We start from the raw sequence: 20,540 nt of genomic DNA on the forward strand, positions 1-20,540 counted from the left end.
ACTTGCTAAAGGCCTCACAGCTGGGAATGAGCACAGTGTGGGCTCAGACACCAGCCTGGCTGACTCTACAGCTGGGGCTCTTTCCACAGTGTCCTCCTCTACCACCCGCATTTTGTGGCCGAGCCTCTCCAGTAGTGGGCCCTGGCAGGGAGGCGGTTTCTGCACCCCCTCACCCCACACCGTGGGGTCAGACAGCCTTAGTGTCCAAGACAGCAGCCCAGGGAAGAGCCCAGGAGCATGGCACTGGACATTAGCCCTTGCTAATGCGCCAGCCCGCCATCATGCTCACGACCACGTGCTCGACCGCAGCTTCTGCCCTGCTGGGCAGGCCTTGGCAATGAACGTGCAGCTAACAAGTCCTGGGCTCCTCACCTACCCTGGACAGAGTCAAGGTTGTCCAGGAGCCTCTTAAGCCACTACAACCCCAGGGGTCCACAGCCCCACCTCCAAGACAGAAGTGGGAGGGGGCTGTGGGAGAGGAGAATGAAGGGCAGAACCAGGAGGAGGGAGGAAGGGGGCTCTGCTGTCCCCACAGAGAGCCCGGGTCTCCCCAACCCCGAGCTTTCCTACCTCCATGCCCTTCCTGGTGCCTCTCCTCCTGCCTGGCATACCCTTCCAGCCACAGCTCCAAGATCCATCTGAGCGTCCACACCTCCATCCCAAGCAGATAGAAGGCCCTTCCGGGCCCTGAGCTCTGCTTCCCCTGCCAGCATTACCCCTTGGGGAGGTCTCCTCTGGATGCTTCTCTCTCCCCCCACACTCTGAGGACTCCATGCTCCAGAAACACAGCCAGTCAGTGTTCCAACCAAAATTAAAACCCCCACTACGACTCAGGGATGGAGTATCGTTTGCCTTTACCCAGAGGTTCTTCAGGCTTCTGGAACTGTAAACAGTCACTTCCCCTAATGCATTTAACATGTGATCTGATTTGTAAAAAATCGACCATGACAGTTCCAGGCAGTCTGGGGAAGCTGCTCCCTGGCTTATTTCTGGAAGTTGGCTACAGAAGATTCTGGTGGTGGGGGGAAATTCCTAGGATGACTGTGTCCCAGCTCCCCCCGCCACTGGGACAGTAGATACCTAGGTAGCCAACCAGGAATGGGCAAGACCCAGGGTTTATGGGCAGAGGGAAGGATGAAGGTCCCACGATAGGGACCCACCTGGCCCCAGCTGAACCTCTTAATACCCTTCAGTGGCTCCCTACAGCCCTCAAGAGAAAATCCAGATTCCTCACTGGCTTCCAAGGCCCTGTGGTAGCTGGCCCTCATCCATCCCCATTCACCCCTCTTACGTCAACACTCCTTCCCTTCAGTTATGTCCAAACACGGCACCTCCTGGCCTTTGCCTATGCTGTTCCCTCTGTCTGGGGCACTCCACTCATGGCTAACCCTTAAGCATCCTCCAAGCCTGGACATCACTTTTCCAAGAAGCCTTCCCTGAGCCCCCTTAGGTTAGGCGCACCTTTATGATCCTGTACCTCCGTCACCATGGGTTTGCTCACCTTGCACCCGCAGCTGGTTTCCAGGCCAGGCTCCCCACTAGACTGCAAGCTCTGGAAGGGCAGAGGCTGTGCATCACAGTCTCCCCAGTGCCACACAAAAAACACGATCCAGGAAGGCAGGCTGTGTGTGTGTGAACGGGACAGGACAGGCCTGCACAGAGAGCTGCCTCCCACCACCTGCTCTCGAGTTCCTATACGTGGGTGTGCATACATCTAGGGACAGGGAAGGTGAAGCCACACCACGTATTGCCCCTAAAGCGGCTGTGCAAACGTGTCAGTTAATCCGCAAATTATTTCCGTTTGCCTTAGGTCTAATTGTGCTCAGTGCCATCAAGAGGTGACCCCAGAAGATTCAGCCGCCCACATTTCTTGAGTGCTTACTGTGTGCCAGGCACTGTGCTGAGCAATTTACATGCCAAACTGGTTGAATTCTCACAGTGTTTCCATGAGGCAGCCACTGTTGCATCACCTCCATGGTACGGGTGAGGAAACAGGTTCAGAGAGCTTCGGCAACCTGCCTTGGGTCACACAGCCAGGCAAGTGGAGCAGCTGGGGTCTGAACGAGGTCGCCGGGCCTCTGGAGCCGGAGGCTGAACCATCAGGCGGCACCACCTTTGGAGCACAGTGAGATGTGGGACAGCAAGGCCAGAGGTGGAGAAGCCTGTCTATGTGGACGTCAGGGTGGGAGGGGCTGAGAGAGGCCCTCTGTCCCACTCCTGCTTAGAGGTGGCCCAAGTCACCCCGGGGTGCGGGGTAGTGCTTCCATGAGGGGTGAGGGTGCCAAGAGGAGGCTGCCTCCCCAGGGTGGGAGGCCAGGGACGTGACAAAAGTGCCTGGGGTGTTGAGAAGATCAGGGGCTGCACAGAGAAAAGACCAAGTCTCCCCTCTGGGGAGCCGTCAGCAGTTATTCCCCAGGACACAAAGGTCCCCTTCCTGGCCTTGCCCAAGGCCCAAGCCCCTGGCACACCCGGGACCTAGCAGACACAGGCACCTTTTCCCCTAGGACCACACGTCCCACCCGGTCCTACCCTGGCTGCAGGGTGAGCCTGGCAAGAGCACTGGCTTCGCTCCTGCTACCATCCACGTTTCTTCCTTTTAAACAAGAGTGCAGGCCCGTTTTTCCATCCCTTTGAAAGCTGGCTCAGGTGGACAACAGACTGGGGGGGACAACAGCCTGGTTCACAGACGGCAGGCCTCCAGACGGTGCAAGCCCAAGGGCTGCCTCTCGTCTGCCCTCCAACCCATTCCAGCCCTGCACCCCAGGAATGCAAAAGTAGTCCCTCCCAGGCCTTTCCCTGGTTGCTGTCTCACTCAGGTTGCCCCAGATCCTCAGGGCACCCAGGGGGGCTTTATTTCTCCCACCTCCTAACGGAGAGAGGCTCAGAGCAGGAAGCGACTGGCCTCAGGGCCTCAGCCGCCAGCGGCCGGGCAGGACTGGCGCTGGAGCAGACCATGCCCCCTGAGGAAGATGCCAGGACCGCCTTCCTTCTCCCCTGACCCGCATGCCGACCTCCTTCATGTTGTCCCGGCCTCTGGCGTCCTGTCTGCCTGGCCTTTCTCCTCCTGGGTGCAGGCATCGCATGATGTTGCTAATCCGAACACCACCTCCTCAAAGTAGGTCCTGTTAGTACCCCCATCGTACAAACAAGGAAACGGGCTAAGAGAGGTTATGTGATTTGCCCAAGTCACAATGAGGAAGGAGTGTGAGCAGGATTCTTCAAACCCTGGCAGCCTGATCCCAGAGCCCCCTGTGGCCTTCTGAACAACTAGACCGTGTCTTGCCGTCCTGCCCTCTCCGGGCCAGGCCTGGTGTCCTCTTTCTCGCTCTCATAACCTCCACCTCCTCCATCTTTACCACCACTCCCGAAGCCAACCTCCACCTCCCTAGCGACCAGGTAGGGCCTCACCCTCCCTTTCCCTTTAGGAGAGGCCCTGCTGGGTTCCCTCCTCCTGCCTCTCGAGTCCTGCATAGCGCCCAGTCCGAGGCAGGGCCTAGGACAAATTCATCCAACCCCCCGCCATGATGCTTGAGCACCTGCCACAGGCCGGCAGGAGGTGACAGCGGACACAACAGCAGCAGCCCGGGGCCGTGGGGCTGTGAGTCATGGGGAGAGACGCACAACGGACGAGGAAATGGAGACGAGCTAAACAGATGCTGCTGCCATCCTCAGAGTCCAAACGAGAATAAACAGAGAAGGTGGGAGAGCAACCTCAGAGGGGTGGTCAAGGCCCGCCACAGTGGGGGCATCTGAGGGGACCCTGAGGAATGGTGGAACCAGCCGGGCAGAGTGTCACCGGGGCAAAGGCTCTGTGAGGGGAACAAGCTCGTGTGTGTGAGCAACAGGAATGAGGTTGGTGATAGAATCATAAAGGGAGGAAAGTGTGGGGGAAGAGTGGGAGAGGAGGTCTCTGTGGAAGGGAGGGGCCTGGAGGGGCCAGATCTGACATTTGCTGTTAAAAGGATTCCAGGCCGGAGAACAGATTGTAGGGGCCAGAGGGGTGAGGGTGTGGCTGTGGTGTCAGATGAGGGAAGACGGTGGCCTTGGCCATGGGAAGGAGAAGTCGAGAGAGAATCTAGGCATGGGTGCAGCTACTCTTTCTTTCCAAGGGGGAAGGCCAGAGAAGGGCAGAGGCTCATGAAGGTCCCCCGGAGGGGGGGGTGGCCAGGCAGGAGTCAGACCGAAGTCTCCTGGGTGGCAGCCCAGGCTCCACCCCAGGGCTAGAAGCTGGGTTTCCAGCCGTGGCTTGAGCCTGACCGGTGGGCCTGGGGACAGGGCCTGGGAAGTACTACACAAGACACTGCCCTTGGGGCGGGGGGGGGGGGGGGGGGGAGACTTCCCAACAGTCAAGTCAGCGCAAATCCCGGTGGGGGAGGGAAGAGTGGACAAGGTGACCCTTGGTGACCCCAACACGGGCATTCGGCCTGAGGCTAGGGAGCAGGGAGAGGACCAGGGATGCAGATGCCCATGATGGCCATCTGCCATGTACTCCAGATGCCACTGGCAGTGTCCGGCCAGGCCCTCGCCTCACCGCTGGGCCAGACAGTGGCCCAGAGGGTAGCTTTAGGGCCCACAAGGACCACCATCCCTTGGTGTCCATGTATCCCAGGAATACCAAATACCCCCTGTCCTGGGGAGGCACCTCCCAATGATCACAACCTTATTCACCACTAAGCATAAACAGAATCACTGTGTCTTTTTCAAGTCTGTGCTCCAGAAAGCCAGCACCAATCGAGTTGAGCTTGGTCCAACCCCCTTGCCAGACCTGCAGGTAAACTGAGGCACAGAAGGCAGAATATCCAGCTCCCCAGCCCTGTGGGGGCAGGTGGAGCTGGAAAGACAGGCCCCGGTCTGGCCCTCCCTCATGTCAGGCAGGGAGGGCCCAGCCAGTGCCCGCCCTCTCCCACACATCCACGCCGGTGGCTGCCTACTCACCGTGGCTGTCTGCTGCTGTGTGGCCTGGGCTGCAAACCGAGCCACGTGGTTGACGATGGGTGAGAAGTTGGTGGGGCCGTAGAAGCGGATGTGGGGCAGGCAGGCCGAGTATGCCTGGGCGATGCCATCGACACCTGCCTCGAGGAGAAGACTGTATCAGCAAGGTTGCCCCCCGGCCCTTCACCTACCCTCATCCCATTTGCAGACCCTACCTCTATTTCATGCTCACCCTAAATGCCCCTATGGTGGCCAGTGTAGGTCCCATGAGACTGGAAGCTCCCAGAGGGCAGGGCCAAGTATAAAGCAAAGAGTCCTGAATATGGAGTCAGGCGGACCTAAGTTCAAATCCTGCCTTGGCCCCTTCTTAGCTGAGGCAAGTTGTTTAATCTTTCTGAGCTCATGTCCTTGTCTGTCAATGGGACTGATAACCTTCACTCTTGGGCAGTTGACAAGAGGGGACCCAGCAGGCTCTTCCCAGAGAAGGAACTTGGCAGCCCAAGTCTTGAGGTCCATTCTGGACATGCTATGGCTTTGGCTGAGGGTTGCCGTGGGGAACTGAGATGCTTGCACAGCCCCTAAGAATATCCCACTGCCCGGTGGTCCTGTCCAGGAGGCCTTTGTCTGGGGAGGAGGTTGACCAACCCAATTTTGGACAAAGTCTCTAGAGACCTGCTCTAAACGAGGCAGAGCCCAGGAACAGCAGAGGGCTACATTTTTAGCCAACAGATAGATGCCCATGGCTTCTGAGTCACAGCATCGTTTGCAAGTTGGTGACTTGACACCTTTCCCTCCCAAGTACAAACTGGGCCCAGCTTTGGGAACCCCCAGGGAAGGCAGGTGCTATACCCAAGCCAGATCCTAGGCTGGAAGGTCTCGTGATGGCAGGGACCACCCTCTTCCATACCCACCTGGGGCCCCCTTCCTCCTCCAGTAGTTTCTCAAATGATTCTGGAGGCTCAGAAATTCTCTTAGGTCAAGGGGGCAGGGGTGAACACAGGCACCACACTCACTGCCTGCCCCTTTCTCTCCCCCTCCCCTCTGGCAACCCTCAGTCCTTGGGTGCCAAGGCTCTTTGTGGAAGGCAGGGGGAGCAGGGTGGGGTTAGGGCTGGGTCCTCCCAGCAAGGGCGGGTGGGAGGCGAGAGGCAGGTATATAATTTGCCGCCCTCACCTCGTCCTGTTCTACACAGGGCTTCCTGTCAACGCATCCCTTAATTCTCACCTGACCACCCAGTGAGGTGAGCTAAGCAGGTATCATACTCCCTGGGGCAGGTGAGGAGGCAGAGGCCCAGAGAGGTGCAGTGATCTCTCCAAGGTCACACAGCCAGGAAAGGGCAGCAGCTGGCCTTGAATCCAGGACCACCTGACTCCAACCTCCAGCTCTTCCCCATCTGTCATTATGAGCAAGCATGAGGGGGAGGGGAAGGGAGAAAAAGACAAAACCTATACTCTGCCCCTCCCTTTGCCCAGCGCAGACGCAGGTGGGCTTAGCACTCACCCGAGCAGAAGGGGTTGGTAGGGTTGAAGTTGATGGCAAACTCATGGGAGACCTGAAGTGCAGAGAAAATGTTGAGCCGGCAGCCTCCTGGCTCCAAGCCCCACCCACTGCTGGGCCAAGTCTCCCTCTGTGGGTACCTGGCTCTTCAAGCCCCATCCCCACCCCAGGTCAAGGCTATTGACACCCCCCTACATCTGCTTCCACCTTCCGGTGCTGGGGCTGAGCCACACAGAGAGGTCTGACTACCTTCACTTTGAAATGGGCACCACATCACCCCCATCTCTGTTTGCCGGGGGGGGGGGGGGGGGGGGGGGGGGGGGGGGGAGGGGGGGGGGGGGGTCAGGCTCCTGCCTGTGTCTCCTCGCCCCACCAAGATAGTTCCTGAGTGGGACAGAGAGGCTTCTGAAGGCATCCAGGTGGGCTCCAGGAGCCTTTGAACTGAGCCTCTGTCACACGCCATCACTGACGGTCCACTTTGTAGGGCCCTGAGGGCTTTCCCCCGACTTAACAGCACGAGTGCTAACAAAGGAGCCTGTGTTATGCCAGGGAGCCAAACGGGATTAGCGGACAGCCTGCTCAGAGCTGGACTGGGGATGAGGAAGCATAATGGGACCAGAGGAATGGGGGGCAGGGACAGCTATCACAGTTCCCCTGGGGCCCGGTCCCATTTCTCTGCCTCCAGACCCAGCCCCCAGCCCTGTGGGTTATTCTGCACACTCCCGATCCAGGAACACAGAGGAACAATAACTAGACCCCATTCGGGGCTGTGGGGGCTGCAGAACCCGGGCCTCTGATGGGGCCCTCCCCACTCTCTGTCCTGCTGCCCTCTCACAAAATCCCCATGCGGCCCCCTTCCCTACCGCATGCCACAACCCACGTTCAGAGTTTTGCAGGCATCCCCTCACTCCTGGCAATGACCCAATGGGGAAAGGCCTGCAATTACCCCATTTTCAGAAGATGAAACAGACACAGAATGTTCTAGAAAGTTCCCAGGCTCTCGCATTTACCGAAGGACAAGGTTGGGACTAGAACCAAGGTTAGGCTGCCTCCTGAACCCACTAACCTCAGAAGGCGTTCCTCTCGGTAGGCGTGCAGACAAGGACTCCATCTTGTTTGTGTCTGCACAATGACCTCCCTCGGGGCTACGTGTTCTAGGCCCCAAGGAGGTTAATGTACGCCCACATGGGAATGCAGGAGGGCTTCTTCTGATCTTTATAAAGTGGCGCACGAAGGCCCTACGTTAGCTAACCAGTAGAGAAGGCGCGCACACAGAGGGCCCCACTTTAGATAACTACCCTGTGGCCTCACCACCATGCCCCTTGCTCTGTAAAAGCTGCGGCTGAAGGTTCTGCTGGCCCATCAGTAAGTTATCCTGAATTAAGTTGTGGAAACGGTAGGGAGTGGCTTGCTTCGTTTTTCCCTCTTAAAGTGACTTCTCAGTCCGGAGGATACTTTACCGACCCTCCTCCGCCTTTTAACACTCTTCCACCAGTTTTAAATTAGGAAGATGAAGAGGTCCAGGGAAATATCTGCCAGGTGAGAGCTTTAGTCTGGGCACAAACACTCCCAGACCTCTCATTAGCTCCAAGATAATTAGCTCTATACAACGCGCATGTTAGAAGGCCCCCACCAAGTCCAATGTACCCATTTCACAAGTAAACAGAGGCCCAGAAAGGGGAAGCCAGGTGCCAAGGCCACACAGCAGAACAGGCCTAAGAACTGAGCCTCTCATGCGTCGAGTGGGAGTTGGAGTCCTGGCCTTGTGAGCCCTCCTGGGCCAAGAAGGGGTGAGACTCAGCACGAGGAGTTCACCCCAGGTGGGCCCTATGGGTGACTGGGTGGCCTGAGAAGACACTTCCCTGTTCTGGGCAACAGCTTTTCTGTTCTTTGCTCCCTCAGCCCTAAAGGCTGGCACGGAGCCAGTCCCCTAATGACCGTCTTGGGTCCTCTCCCTACCCTGGGGCCCTCTTCATCCTGACCCCAATCTAGGCTCCAGCTGTGGGGGCTGGAGGTCCTCATTGCCATGGCAACTTCATGAGCCTCTACAGAGATTAAGAGGGGGGCTTGTACCGAGGGGTTGAGAGAGGAGAATGGTTGCCAAGGAAACAGGCCTCCGTGGGCCAATGACTTCCTACAAAATCAGATTTTAGGAGATTTTAGAGACCAAGGGGGAAAGCCCCCTCCTGATAGGAATGGAGTAATATTCTGCTTTCTCGGCCACCCAGACTCTTGATTCTTCACTGCTTCCCCCCTTTCTTTGCAGGAGGGCTTGGTGGTCCAAGTGGATGGGGCTGTGGAGGTCACTCATCCAGCCCAGAGGTCCCTCAGGTCACCTAGACCAGCAGCTCCATTTTACAGGTCAAAAGACTGAGGTTCAGAATGGGTCAGGGCATGCCCAGGTGACACGAATGAGCCACAGCAGAGCTGGGACCAGATCTGGGAGACAAGCGCTCAGCAGCCCAGCCCCCTCCTATGCTTGCTGCCCTGGTTTGCCTAAGAAATGCCTGTAAACAGGACAAGTTTCCTGGAGGCCATAAGCCAGATTAGGGGCCCCTGGGGGCCTGTTGGCCACAGGTCTTTGTCCTGGGACTCCCTGCTGCCTTGTGACAATCAGTGGTTCTGTTCACCAAGCCTGGCCCGAAGTCAGTGAGTTACTTAAGACGCTGCTCCCTGTGGCCCTGGCGGGGGCAGGGCATGGGGGAGGGAGCTGAAGGGACCCCAGAGGGACTGTCCTCTCTGAGCCTCAGTTACCCCATCCTTACAGTGGGGAGAGTCATGGACTGTGCACTTCCCCACCGCAGATCTTTGCGTGCCCTCCTTCCCGCCTCATCCCTCTCTTCATCTGACCGACTCTGGCTCATTTTGAACGTCCAAGCCTTCATGTCATCTCCTCAGGAAAATGCTTCCTGAGTCCCTCCGCCACCATCCAGGGTAGGGGTCTGCTTGGGGTGCAGCTGGCCCAGCCCCAGGGAGGTTCGAAGGTCCCAAGTGCACGTTCCTTCGAGCTTCTCACCCTCAGAGAACCAACACTTCTGTCTGCTCAGGCTGCTAGGCCGCCGATTCACTGTCAACAAACAAGTTCTGCACTCCTCATGTGTGCCGGGAGCTGGGACACAGAAAGGAGGAAAGCAGGGGCCCTCCCGGACCGTGAAACCCTGGAGGGAGGCAACAAACAGGCCAACCCACACATACAGAGGCGACCATAAAGTTCTGTGAGGACACTGCCTCTCACTGGAGGAGAGGAGGGCCCCGCATGAGCTTCCTCGGGGAAGACCTCCCAGAGGGAAAGATCTCTTGGCCTCTAAGAGTGGGAAAGAGGTGACCAGGAGCAACAGGCCAGGGGAAGGCCAGGCGCAACGGCCCTGAGGTGGGGAGCAATGAAAGAAGGTTCAAGAGGCTGGAGCAAGGCCAGCTAGAATGAGAGGGAGGCAAGGGGCTGGGAGGGCCAGGCCTGGCATGTGCCCTTGCCCATCCTGGCTCCCACATCCCTCCTGGCGCCGCCAGGCCCTCCAGCCTGGCCAAGCCCGAGCCTCTCCAGAGCTGCCCTGTGACATTTCCAAGGAGGCTTTTGAGCGAGAAAACGTCTCATTCAGCCAGAGTTCTTTCAAAGCTGGCTGGTGTCCTAGCAACGGGCTCTTGCTGGGCCTGGCCGCACCAGCCTGCCCTGCCCCCAGTGGCATCACTGTCTGCCCAGAGGCCCAGCTTTGGTTCTGCAGGATCCTGCCCCCTGCACCCCCACACCGAACGGTGGCCAGGAGGCCACAGAGCCGCTCCCTAAAATCCTAGGTGAAGATGGTCCTCCCTAGAGAGGGTGGGAGGGCAGTGCTCACCGGAAGCAGCGTGGGTCACAGCAGGGCAACAAGAGGGGGCACTAGCTGAGACGCACGTGCAGGTTAGGAGCCCTCTGTGCCCGCAACAGCCCCAGGCTTCTCACTTATGGAGAGGCAGCAGATCCTGAGAACAAATGGAAGCCTCCATTTGCCCAGCTGGAATCCAGGCTCCCTGTTGGGAACACGGCCTTGGGCAAATCACCTGAGCCTCTGTTCTTTCACCTGGAGAATGGACAGCACTCCTTCTCTTCATCCCTCCATCTGGCCCACTCTTACCCTAGCCAGTCCCCACTCAGCAGCCAGAGCGGGCCTTCAAAATGCCAACTGCTCTCTCTCTCTCTCTCAAAATAAATAAAAAACGTTTAAAAAAAATCTTTAAAAAGGGGTACCTGGGTGTCTAACTCTTGATTCTGGCTCAGGTCGTGATCTCACCGTTCGTGGGATGGAGCCCCACACTGGGTGCTGACAGCACACGGCCTGTTTGGGATTCTCTCTCTCTCTCTCTCTCTCTCTCTCTCTCTCTCTTTGCCCCTCCCCCACTTGCTCGAGCCTGCATGCACGCTTTCTCTCTCTCAAAATAAATAAAAGACATTTTAAAAAGTCTTCAAAATGCCAACTGGATTGTAACGCTCTACATGGACCCTCCAGTGGCTGCCCATTGCTGTTTAATTAGTATTTGAGGCCCTGAGTGGCCGGCCCCCCACCCTGCTAGCCATGTCTCTCTCCACCCTCCACAGAGAGGCCATCATGGCCACCTTCTTTCAGTTCCTCCAACTCGCCCTGTCCCGCCCGCCTCCCAGACTTTGCAAAGCTGGTTCTCTCTGCTCTGAACACTCTCTCTGCCCCATCACCAACCCCAATCACTCTGCAAACTCCTTCTTGACTTAGACCATGCCTCTCCAGGAAGCCTTCCCTGCTACCCCCAGGCCAGGCTGGGGCCCTCCTCTAGGCTCCTCCCGGGCCCATGCTGCCCCATCTCAGCACTGATGACCTTCCAGTCCTGGGGGCTTCCAGAAGTATATAGGATACCCTGTTCAATTTGAATTCCAGATAAACAATGGATAACGTTTCAGGATAAGTATGGCCCAGGCAATATTTAGGACATACTTATACTTTAAAAATGTGTTTATCTAAAACTCAAACTTACTGGGTATCCTGGATTTTTGTTTGCCAGATCTGGCCTCCTACTTGTCTTCTTAACCTGACCTGAATACCAGGGGTCAGAGACCATAACTGTCCTGCTCATTATAGCCTCCAGCGCCTACGTGAGGTTCAGGCTGAGGAAAGAGTGTGAGTTTGGGGTAAATGCAGAGAACACAGGGCAGCTGGGTGGGCCTCCAGCAACTTCCAGATTCCAGAAAGGCCAGACACACAAGTCCCATCTCGACCAAAAGGAAACAGTCCAGCTCCACTCACCTTCCAGTCTGGGGGTAACTGGGCCCCGAAGCCCAGAGCCGGAAACATCTTATCACTAATCAGAGACAGGAGAAGAAAACTACTGTAAGACATCAGGTCAGAGGCCTCACTGCCCCCACCCACCCCTCCCAGCCCTCGCCCAGGGCTGGGCCCACTCTGCCTTGCACACCTCCAAGGACAGAAGGAAAAAGCTCACCACCTCTAGAACGAGCTCTGTGTGAATGATCTACTGAGCTCACACCCACCTCTAAGTACCTGGTGAATGTGAGGCTTGACCCTATCCACACCTGTGGCAGACATGGCTAATCAATCACAGCACTTCTAACCGGTGGGCCTGGATGCAGCTTTTAGGTCCTTCTCAAACTGGGACCTCAGACATCCGCTAAACCACAGTCGTTACAGAAATATACTGCCTGTCTCTCAACCTCCCATTTCTGTCTGAGAAAAATTCTCCTAAATGAGAACCCTGGCTTAGTGTCAAGGCCCTTCATCATCCAGCCCCAGGACCTACTCTCATCTCCTTCCAGCTGCCCTCCCTCATACCCCACTGGCCCAGCCCTGGCCACTGGCCACTAGCTGTGTCCCAAACACACAGGGCACCTCACACTCCAATTTCAATCATGTTATATCTCCTTTTGCCCCCAGCCTGTTCCCTGTGGCAAACTCCTACTCATCCACTAAGGCCCAATTCAAATGGCCCCTTCTCTCTGTGGGTTTCCCTGAGGCCTGAGAATGCCTCTCTTTGGTGCTCCCATAGGTCCTGCCTCACATGTAAACCGCTCTCTCGGAACTCCAGTGATTCGTTCTCTGTCTTCCTCCGTGCGTGGGAACTCCCTGAGGGCAGGGATCATGTCTCACCTGTTCATTCGCTCAACTTACATATTGAGGAATCCCCTGGCTGTTGTGTGAAGGACAAACCGCCAGGTACTAGGACAGAAGCAGGGAGACCAGTGAGGAGCCTACTGAAGTGGTCTGAACGGGAAGGGATGCTGGCTTGAACAGGCTGGTAGCAGTAGGGGTGGGAGAAGGGGCTAGATTCAACTAGGTTTGGAAAGGATTTGCTGAAAGAACACTGGGGGAGATAAGGGAAGGAAAAAGTGAAGGGTTCTGGGTGAGTGGTGGTGCCTCTCACGGAGATGGGGAAGAGGGTGAGAGGGGTAGGGGCCGGGGCAAATGCCCAGAGCTTACTAGGTCCTTCTTTGCTAAGTCCGAATGCCCATGAGGAGGCTCAGTGAAGGGACTGAGTGGGCAGCTGGATACAAGGGACTCCAGAGCAGCAACAGCAGGCTCCTCTGCCCAACCATGCAGATGGGGACTTTCACCTCCCTTGCCCTGTGGGCTATACCTCTCTTAATGTGGCCGGGGATCACAGCCCCGCCCCACCCCCCTCCAACCCCGGACCTGGGAATCAGACACTGGTAGTAAGGCTGTCTCTCTCAAGGAGGCCAAGTGCACACAGGATTCCTGAGCCTGCTGTTGTTCCTGCCAAATCTCCGGCACCTGCACCTTCCTTCCCTGTTCCCCATGTTTTGGCTTCCTAGTCATTCTGCCCTCTGGCCTCGAGGTCCTAACAAGCACCACCTGTGGCAGTGATGCCATAACCTTCAAGTGGCTTCTGATCCTCCAAGGCCACACCCCCTACACAGCTTTCCTTCACTGACTTTCCACTGCCCCCCCTCCTTAACCCAAAGATCTCCAGGAAGCATGGCCACGGGAAGAGGGCCCACACGTGGTGGCTGCTCCTTCCAAGTTCCCAGCAGGAGTGAGACTATTAGGCCATTAGGTGCCAGGCCCAGGAATCAGAATGTCTGGGTGCCAGTCCCCCTGCTCTGTGTGACTTCGGATACATTCTCTACCCCCCTTCTCAAGCCTACATTTCCCCAGCTCTAAAAGGGAAAGTTGCAACAATAGCAAACACGTTTCATTTTCCATCTTGATTCCTTTTCTTACTGGCTACTTGCGGTACCATATGGAGAAGGATTCCAGCGTGGATCTGGGCTCCGTAGGTAAGAGGTCAGCAATTGACTAGCGAAGTCTGCCACAGGTGTGGGAAGGGGCAATAAGGCACGTCATGTGTTGGCCATTCCTAGGTTTGATGATCTTTGGGTCCCTTCCAGTTTGATAAGCTGAGCTTCCTGGTTGGATGAAGCTGGAGCTGACCTTCATGGTCCCTCCCCAAGTTTACCTGTCATAGTCCTGAATGATCTGCCCGACAGCCCAGATGGCTGACAGATATTCGTTGGTGCCCATGGGGTTGATATAGTGCAAAGAGGAAGGGTCCAGGGGATTCCCATTGGAGGCTGTGAAGTCTATCCCAACCTGTAGCGTGGGGGTAAAAAAAAAAAAAAAAAAAAAAGGCCACTCAGGGTGGTCACAGACCCTAGCTCCCTATCGCATCCCCAGGGAACAATGAGCCTGATGGGACATGGGAAGCCCACTCATCTCCCTGTGCCAACCCACCCTTCCGTAAGATGGTCTGACACCTGGAAACTGACTGTCACTCCTTTGGTTCCAGTGCCATTTGGTTCTAGTGCCATTTGGCTCCCTATTGCTCAAGCATAAAGTCTATTGCCCAGATGTGACACAAAGCCAACTCATAGTCCCAAATTCCTTTCTCCCCCTCACTGTCACTACCCACACACTCATCTGTTTCCATTTCCAGGCCTTTATTCATGAGGTTCCCTCTACCTAAAGAGCCAGGCCATCTTTTCTCCCTAATTCTCCTCCATCATTCAGGCCCCGTTTGGATCTGCTGCCCCGTGGAAGCCTTCCCAGACACCCTCTCCCCTCCCCAAGCCACCTCCACCAAGAGGCCCCGGGACCTAGGGCTGCCCGGTACGGCAGTGCCCATCTGCCCAGAGTCGGTGCTCACTGTAGGCAAGATACGTGCCCCTGAAGCCAGGTCCGGGACTAGGCACAGAGCACCAGGGAAGATGCTCCACAGGAGCTGGGGCTGATATCTGCTCTCTCAGCCTGCAGAGAACTCCAGCCCAGCCCCCGGAGGGCTACCAGATGAGTGGGCAAGCCTGCCTGGCAAGGGGGGATTAGGAGAGGGTTCCAGGGAGAAAGATGGCCACCTTAGAACTTGGTCATCATGGGATGGGTTTGGCATAGAGGAGGTGCTCAGTAACAATTTGTTGAATGAACAGACACACACACACACACACACACACACACACACACACAGGAGGAACAGGAGAGCCCAGCCTATTGGAATGAGAGGGTAATGGTGACCAGTGGGGTCAGAGATCAACAAGGCCAATCCCATGACCCCATATACTCATGCAGATGACCTCCTGCCCCATGGAATCTAGAGGTGGTGGTGGAGAACAGTGAGGCAAGGCAGGGAGGTGGGCAAGAACATGGGACCCCAGCAGGACCCCTGGGCCCCAAGGTCCCCTTTGGGTGAGGAGCATAAGACCAGATGGACAGGACAAGTCTGTGGGGCCTACACTCCAGGCCACAGGCAGAGGCACAGTTCATTTACTAAATACCTACTGTGTGCCAGGCACTGAGTGATTTGCTGAGGTTCGTACAGAAACAAAACAAAATCCCTGCACTAAAGGTACTCACAGTCTGCAGAGTGGGACAAACAGGGACAAGAGAAAAAATACTTATATAATTTCAGAGTGGCAAGTGTCCTGAAAATCAAAATAGGAGAAGAGACAAGAAGGAAGCAGGAAGCATCAGGGGAGGCTTCCCTGAGGAGGTGACCTCTATGCCATGGCCTGAAGGGTGGTAGGGCAGCAGCCATGAGAAGGTTCCGGAGGAGCGTTTCAGAAAAAGGAAACAGCATATGCAAAGCCCTAGGACAGAAAGGAGCGTGGCATCTTGGAGGAACAGTGGGGTCCTGTGTGCATGGAACTGAATGAGCAAACAGGAGGGGCAGCAGAGGAGACAGGAAGGCCTTCTGACCATTGAAGAGCTTCTTTTCCTGCTGAAGAGGTGTAACCAGCAATCCTCGGAGGGCTGGGCAACCATGCCCCGATCTCTAGCTACACCCTGACTCAGGCCCAATCACCTATGCCCTCTCCTCTGGGCCAGACACACCCTTTGCCCTGGAGAAGTCATTCCTGAAGTTTACCCCATGTCCCTCCTGCTACAGTGGTGACCCAAGCCCTTAGGGAGGATCCTCACTGGGGTTGGGTGGGGTGGGATTGGGGGGAGAGACTTACCGTGAACATGAGCTGGCAGCCTCCCAGGATGTAGTCAAGGAAGGAGTAGTCCCGGTTTATCTGGAAGGGATCAGGGGAGTCACTGGGCCCCTGCTCTGCACCTGAGGCCTGGCCCTCTACCTAGTCACAATACCCAAGAATGACCTTTGGAGAGCTGATTGCTCTGTGCCCTGAAACCTTAGTAGAGTCAAGGAGGCCAAGAGAAGACCCGGTCTCATTATAACCAAACTCCAGTCTCTATAACAACACTCAGAGCAACAGTTCCAGTGGGTGAGACTGAGACACACACACACACACACACACACACATACACGCGCGCGCGCGCACAATGATTCCAGGCAGGGCCCAAGGGCCCAGTGTCAGTTATACCTACCAATTACACGGCGGAGAAAGTCTCAATTTGTTGCTGTTCAGTCCTTAAGCCCTCTTTAGCCCTGACCAAGCTCCGCTCCGAACGGAGAGAGACCAGGCCTCCAGCTCAAGGCCTTCTGGTATAAATTAATAAAGCTGCTAAAACACTGTGTTGGTTTTGATGGTCTTTGCTCCTTTTGGCAAAGGATGCTGGCCTTCTAATTTTGGTGGAGTCAGAGGGGGGTTCCTTTCAAAATAAATGTATTTAAGTAAAAAAAAACAAAAACCAGCCAAAGAAACAAAAAATCGAAGAATGGGAGAAGAAGGGCTGATTACAAAAAGGAGTAAGTAAGGCAGGTGCCAAAAATCATGAAGGGGAATCTGAGGGACAGAAGCGTCAGGCACAAGGACCCAAAATCACGATGCTGTAACCTGACGGATCAGCTTTCACAGAGCACTTCCGCGTTGTGACCTCACTGAACAGTCATGGAAACCCCAGCCTGTGACAGCGTGGACTCCAGACCGGGACATAGAAGCCTGGGGTCTGGGGTCAGCCAGCTGGCATGGAGAGGGTGCCAGGACTCACTCGGGACCTTCAGGCCCACCGACCAGGGCTCTCGCTGCCCCAGCCCAGGCTGTCTTCCTTAACATCCGGCCTCATTCCAGCAGACGCTTGGCTACCAGACATCCAGGGACAGCCCTGACCACTGCTGGTGTGAACCTCACTCCCCTTCTGGGCCTCAGAGGATCCAGCTCTACCACGGGAGTCACAGTTGCCAGAGCCCTCGATGATGTTAGCAGACCCCCACCTGACGTCCCTCTGCCCCTGGGATGCCGAACACACGGTGGGAAAGCCACCAGCATGGGAAGCAACTTCCCAGTGACCTTCCAACTAGCAGAGGCCCTGGAAGGTCATCTCATGCCCTCTCGGACCTCCTTATATCACAGGAATGTGAGCTGAGACCACCCTTCACATGCTTTACCTAGTTAACATCCCCATTCTACAGATGACGAGACTGAGGCCCAGAGAGATTAAGCTCAGAAGATCGCAGAGCCAGGATGTGGCAGAACCAGGATTTGAACCCAGGCCTTTCTGGCTCCATCCCCAATGCTCTGTCTATCCCTTCTGCGGTGATACCTCCCTGTGTGACCCCAAACCAGGCCCCTGCCCCGTGCCCACCCCTGTTGGCTCACCTTGCAGGAACGCAAGATAATGATGCCCGAGTTCTTATAGTTCTTTTTCTTCCTTTGCTTCTTGGGGTTGATGCACTCGAACTCCAGCTGGGCAACATGGGAAGAGAAAGAAAAGCTCAGCTCAGCTCTTCCATGGCGACTGACCCTCCCATGGGCCGCAGGATCCCCTCCACAGTGCCTCTTCCAGGAAGCCTTCCTGGATGCCCACTCCCAGAAAAGGTTCCTGACACTTCAGGCTCACACCAAGCTGTGCCTGCCCAAGGTAGGAGGATCTGCATTGCTCCCTACCCCAGATGACTCATCTATGTCATGTCCAGAACTATGTGTATGCCCAGAACAACCCCCCAGGGCCCACCTTCTTGGGGGGAGTTAAATGGATAACTCTTGAGTGCTCCCCACATGCTGGGCACTTTACCTGTATCATCTCATTGAATTCCCACTCTCTTCCTCTGCCCCATTAGACAGATGGGGAAACTGAGGCTCAGAGGAACTGGATATTTTGCTTAAGAAGTCCTTCTTGATTTAAGGTCCTACAGCCAGAGAGGTGGGATCTGAGCCCTAGTCTGCCCAAACCTGTGCCCCTCACCCGGCCCCCGCTGAGGTTTCAGGGTCACACACACACGGGCCCATCTCACCGGGACACCATCACGAGCCTCACACATCTGCGACACTGAGGTCTGGAACTCGCCGATGAAGTCATGGCCTCCGTCGTTGTCATAGTCGTAGCACATGACCTGGGATGGGTCCAGCGAGGTCACCTCAGAGCAGCCCCCAAGGACGTGCTCTCCAGCCCTCTCAGCTGCCTTAGCAAACCCCATGTCTTCCTTTTTCTTATGCTTCCCCAAACCCTCCAGCATCTGCCTCGCTGGCCTGGGATGACACTGTTAGCTCCTGGACTGTCTCCTACAGGAAGCCTTCCATGATTGCTGGCAAAAGGGGCACCCCAGCAATGGAGGCTGTACACTCTGGAGCAGGAAGCTTAACTCCTCATACACCTGTCTCTCTCCGCTCCTCATCTGTCTGGGGCTGTGATCTACCTGTCTTCGCAGGCCATGGCCTGAGGCCCTCCCTAGACTCTTACTTTCCCTGACACAGGTACAAAAAAAATCCCAGTTTTCCATGCTCTCTAATCTAGCCACCAGTCCTAGGAGGAAGGCAGGAATTATCATACCCATGCCACCGACGGGTAAACTGAGGCTTCAAGAGAGAAGCACTTGCCCCAAGTCTCTCAGTGGCAGTAGTCGAGCCAGAACTAGGTTTCCTAGTACTGTGTTTCAGAATCCCCGCCCTCGCCTTGCTGGCTTCCTCTCCCCCATCTCTCAGACATGGTCCCTGAGGGTTTTTAGAGACCAGTATTCATTGTCCTCATCAGTTGTCCACCTCAAAACACCACAGGGACAACACTTGGTCACCTCCAAGGTGTTTCCACAGTTGTTATCCCAGCTGGTAGCAACGCAGCCGTCTGGGAAGAACCAGACAGACATTCTGTTCCTGTTTTAGAGAAGGGCTCACAGAGATGGGAGCCTTGCCCAGATGGCTCAGAAGGTCAGGCAGACCCGAGACGAGAGCCCAGGTCCCCTGTCTCTCCCCCTATATAGGTTCTCCTTTCTACCTTGATAAGAAAGAGCTTTGGGGGCCCCTGGGGGGCTCAGTCAGTTAAACATCCATCTCTTGATTTCAGCTCAGGTCATGATCTTGTGGGATTGAGCCCACACTGACAGTGCACAGCCTACTTGGGATTCTTTCTCTCCCCCTCTCTCTCTGACCTTCCCCCGCTTGTGCTCTCTCTCTCTCAAAAATAAATAAATAAACTTAAAAAAATCCTAAGTTAAGAAAGAAAGAAAGAAAGAAAGAAAGAAAGAAAGAAAGAAAGGAAGGAAGGGAGGGAGAAAGGAAGGAAGAAAGAAAGAAAAGAAAAAAGAAAAGAAAAGAAAAGAAAGAAAAGAAAAGAAGAAAAGAAAAGAAAAGAAAAGAAAAGAAAAGAAAAGAAAAGAAAAGAAAAGAAAAGAAAAGAAAAGAAAAGAGCTTTGCCAAGGCATCCCCAGAAAGCCTCAGATAGACTGGGAGGCTGGAGCTGGCAGGGTGGGGTGCAGGGCTCCCAGCGTCCCCTCACCTGGATGGGCTTCTCCATGTCCCCATCACACAGGGACACCAATGGCACAGTGAATGGTTTCCACACAGGGTCCAGCGTGTACTTGATCACCTGCAGGACGTGAGGGCCAAGGGTGAACTCAGGCCCAGGGCAGCAGTGCTCTGGGGTGGGACCCGATGGGGATGGGGGTGGGGAGACCCACGACCATGCTTCTGGGGATGGAAGTGAGGATCTCTGTGGCGGGGAGGGAACAAATCCTTTGGGCACCGTTGTGGCCTTTCCTGCTCCCTGCATCACACACAGCCCCATCCTGAGACACTGGGGGTGGCCAGACTAGAGACCCACTGGCTTAGAGACCCCCAGAATCCCATGCACCCACCTCAGTCCTGTGAACCAGCATCCACTTGCCATCATCTCCCGGTTTATAAAACTCAAGAAATGGGTCTGACTTTCCAAAGAGGTCCTGGAGGAGGCAGGAGGATGTGGGTGAGGGAGGCACGACTCTGGCGGATTCAGATGAGAGGTGGGGTGGCCCAGCCGCTGCTCCCAACCCAGGCTCAGGTGCGGGAGCGGTGGGCAGAGCCAGTCGCCTGGGGCCAACCAGCTCCCCCACCATCCTGGTGTTACCAGAGCCTGTGTTCAGAGACCCTGAGACCTGGAGTCCGCAGGAGCTACAACGTAGACCGGCCGGGACTTCCAAAGGGCGATTGTTTCCAGTGCAGGGCGATGCCAATGGGAGGATGTGATTTTAATTTATTTTAGTGGGCATCTGAAAAACTGAAACTATCCCAGCCCATCACAGAAGGGAGATGATGTCCTCTGGAAATCCATTTATTTAAGTTAAAAAAAAAAAAAAATGTGTCAGGGAACATTCAGGGAAAAGAACTTCCCAGGCAGAGGGAATACCAAGGGCAAAGGTCCTGAGGCCTTTGAGGCCTGAGGAGAGTGCCTGATGTAATCCTGGAACAATGATGAGGCTGATTTGGCTGAGGCAGAATGAAGGTGGGGAGAGTAGAAAGGGTGAGGTTGGGGGTGGGGGTGGGGGGCTGT

General features: G+C 55.7%; 1 protein-coding gene across 2 annotated transcripts in view; it reads right to left on the reverse strand.

Annotated features, from left to right (window-relative positions):
- CPNE2 (copine 2) overlaps positions 1–20,540 on the reverse strand; it is a 47,196-nt gene that overhangs the window by 3,911 nt on the left and 22,745 nt on the right. Inside the window, exons 6-15 of one of the 2 annotated variants that reach the window (XR_003965387.1) lie at positions 19,870–19,953; positions 19,512–19,601; positions 18,034–18,132; positions 17,399–17,485; positions 15,854–15,913; positions 13,864–13,997; positions 11,679–11,733; positions 6,433–6,484; positions 4,936–5,069; positions 1,883–2,113 (exon numbers count right to left, since the gene is read on the reverse strand). Coding sequence is in view for 1 of the 2 variants with exons in the window: in XM_030299729.1 (XP_030155589.1) it covers positions 4,936–5,069; positions 6,433–6,484; positions 11,679–11,733; positions 13,864–13,997; positions 15,854–15,913; positions 17,399–17,485; positions 18,034–18,132; positions 19,512–19,601; positions 19,870–19,953 (795 nt within the window). In the remaining variant the exon portion in view is untranslated. The remainder of the gene's footprint in view (positions 1–1,882; positions 2,114–4,935; positions 5,070–6,432; positions 6,485–11,678; positions 11,734–13,863; positions 13,998–15,853; positions 15,914–17,398; positions 17,486–18,033; positions 18,133–19,511; positions 19,602–19,869; positions 19,954–20,540) is intronic. The other variant, XM_030299729.1, reaches the window with a different exon arrangement.

The sequence above is a fragment of the Lynx canadensis genome, chromosome E2, assembly GCF_007474595.2.
Source record: "Lynx canadensis isolate LIC74 chromosome E2, mLynCan4.pri.v2, whole genome shotgun sequence".
NCBI lineage: Eukaryota > Metazoa > Chordata > Mammalia > Carnivora > Felidae > Lynx > Lynx canadensis.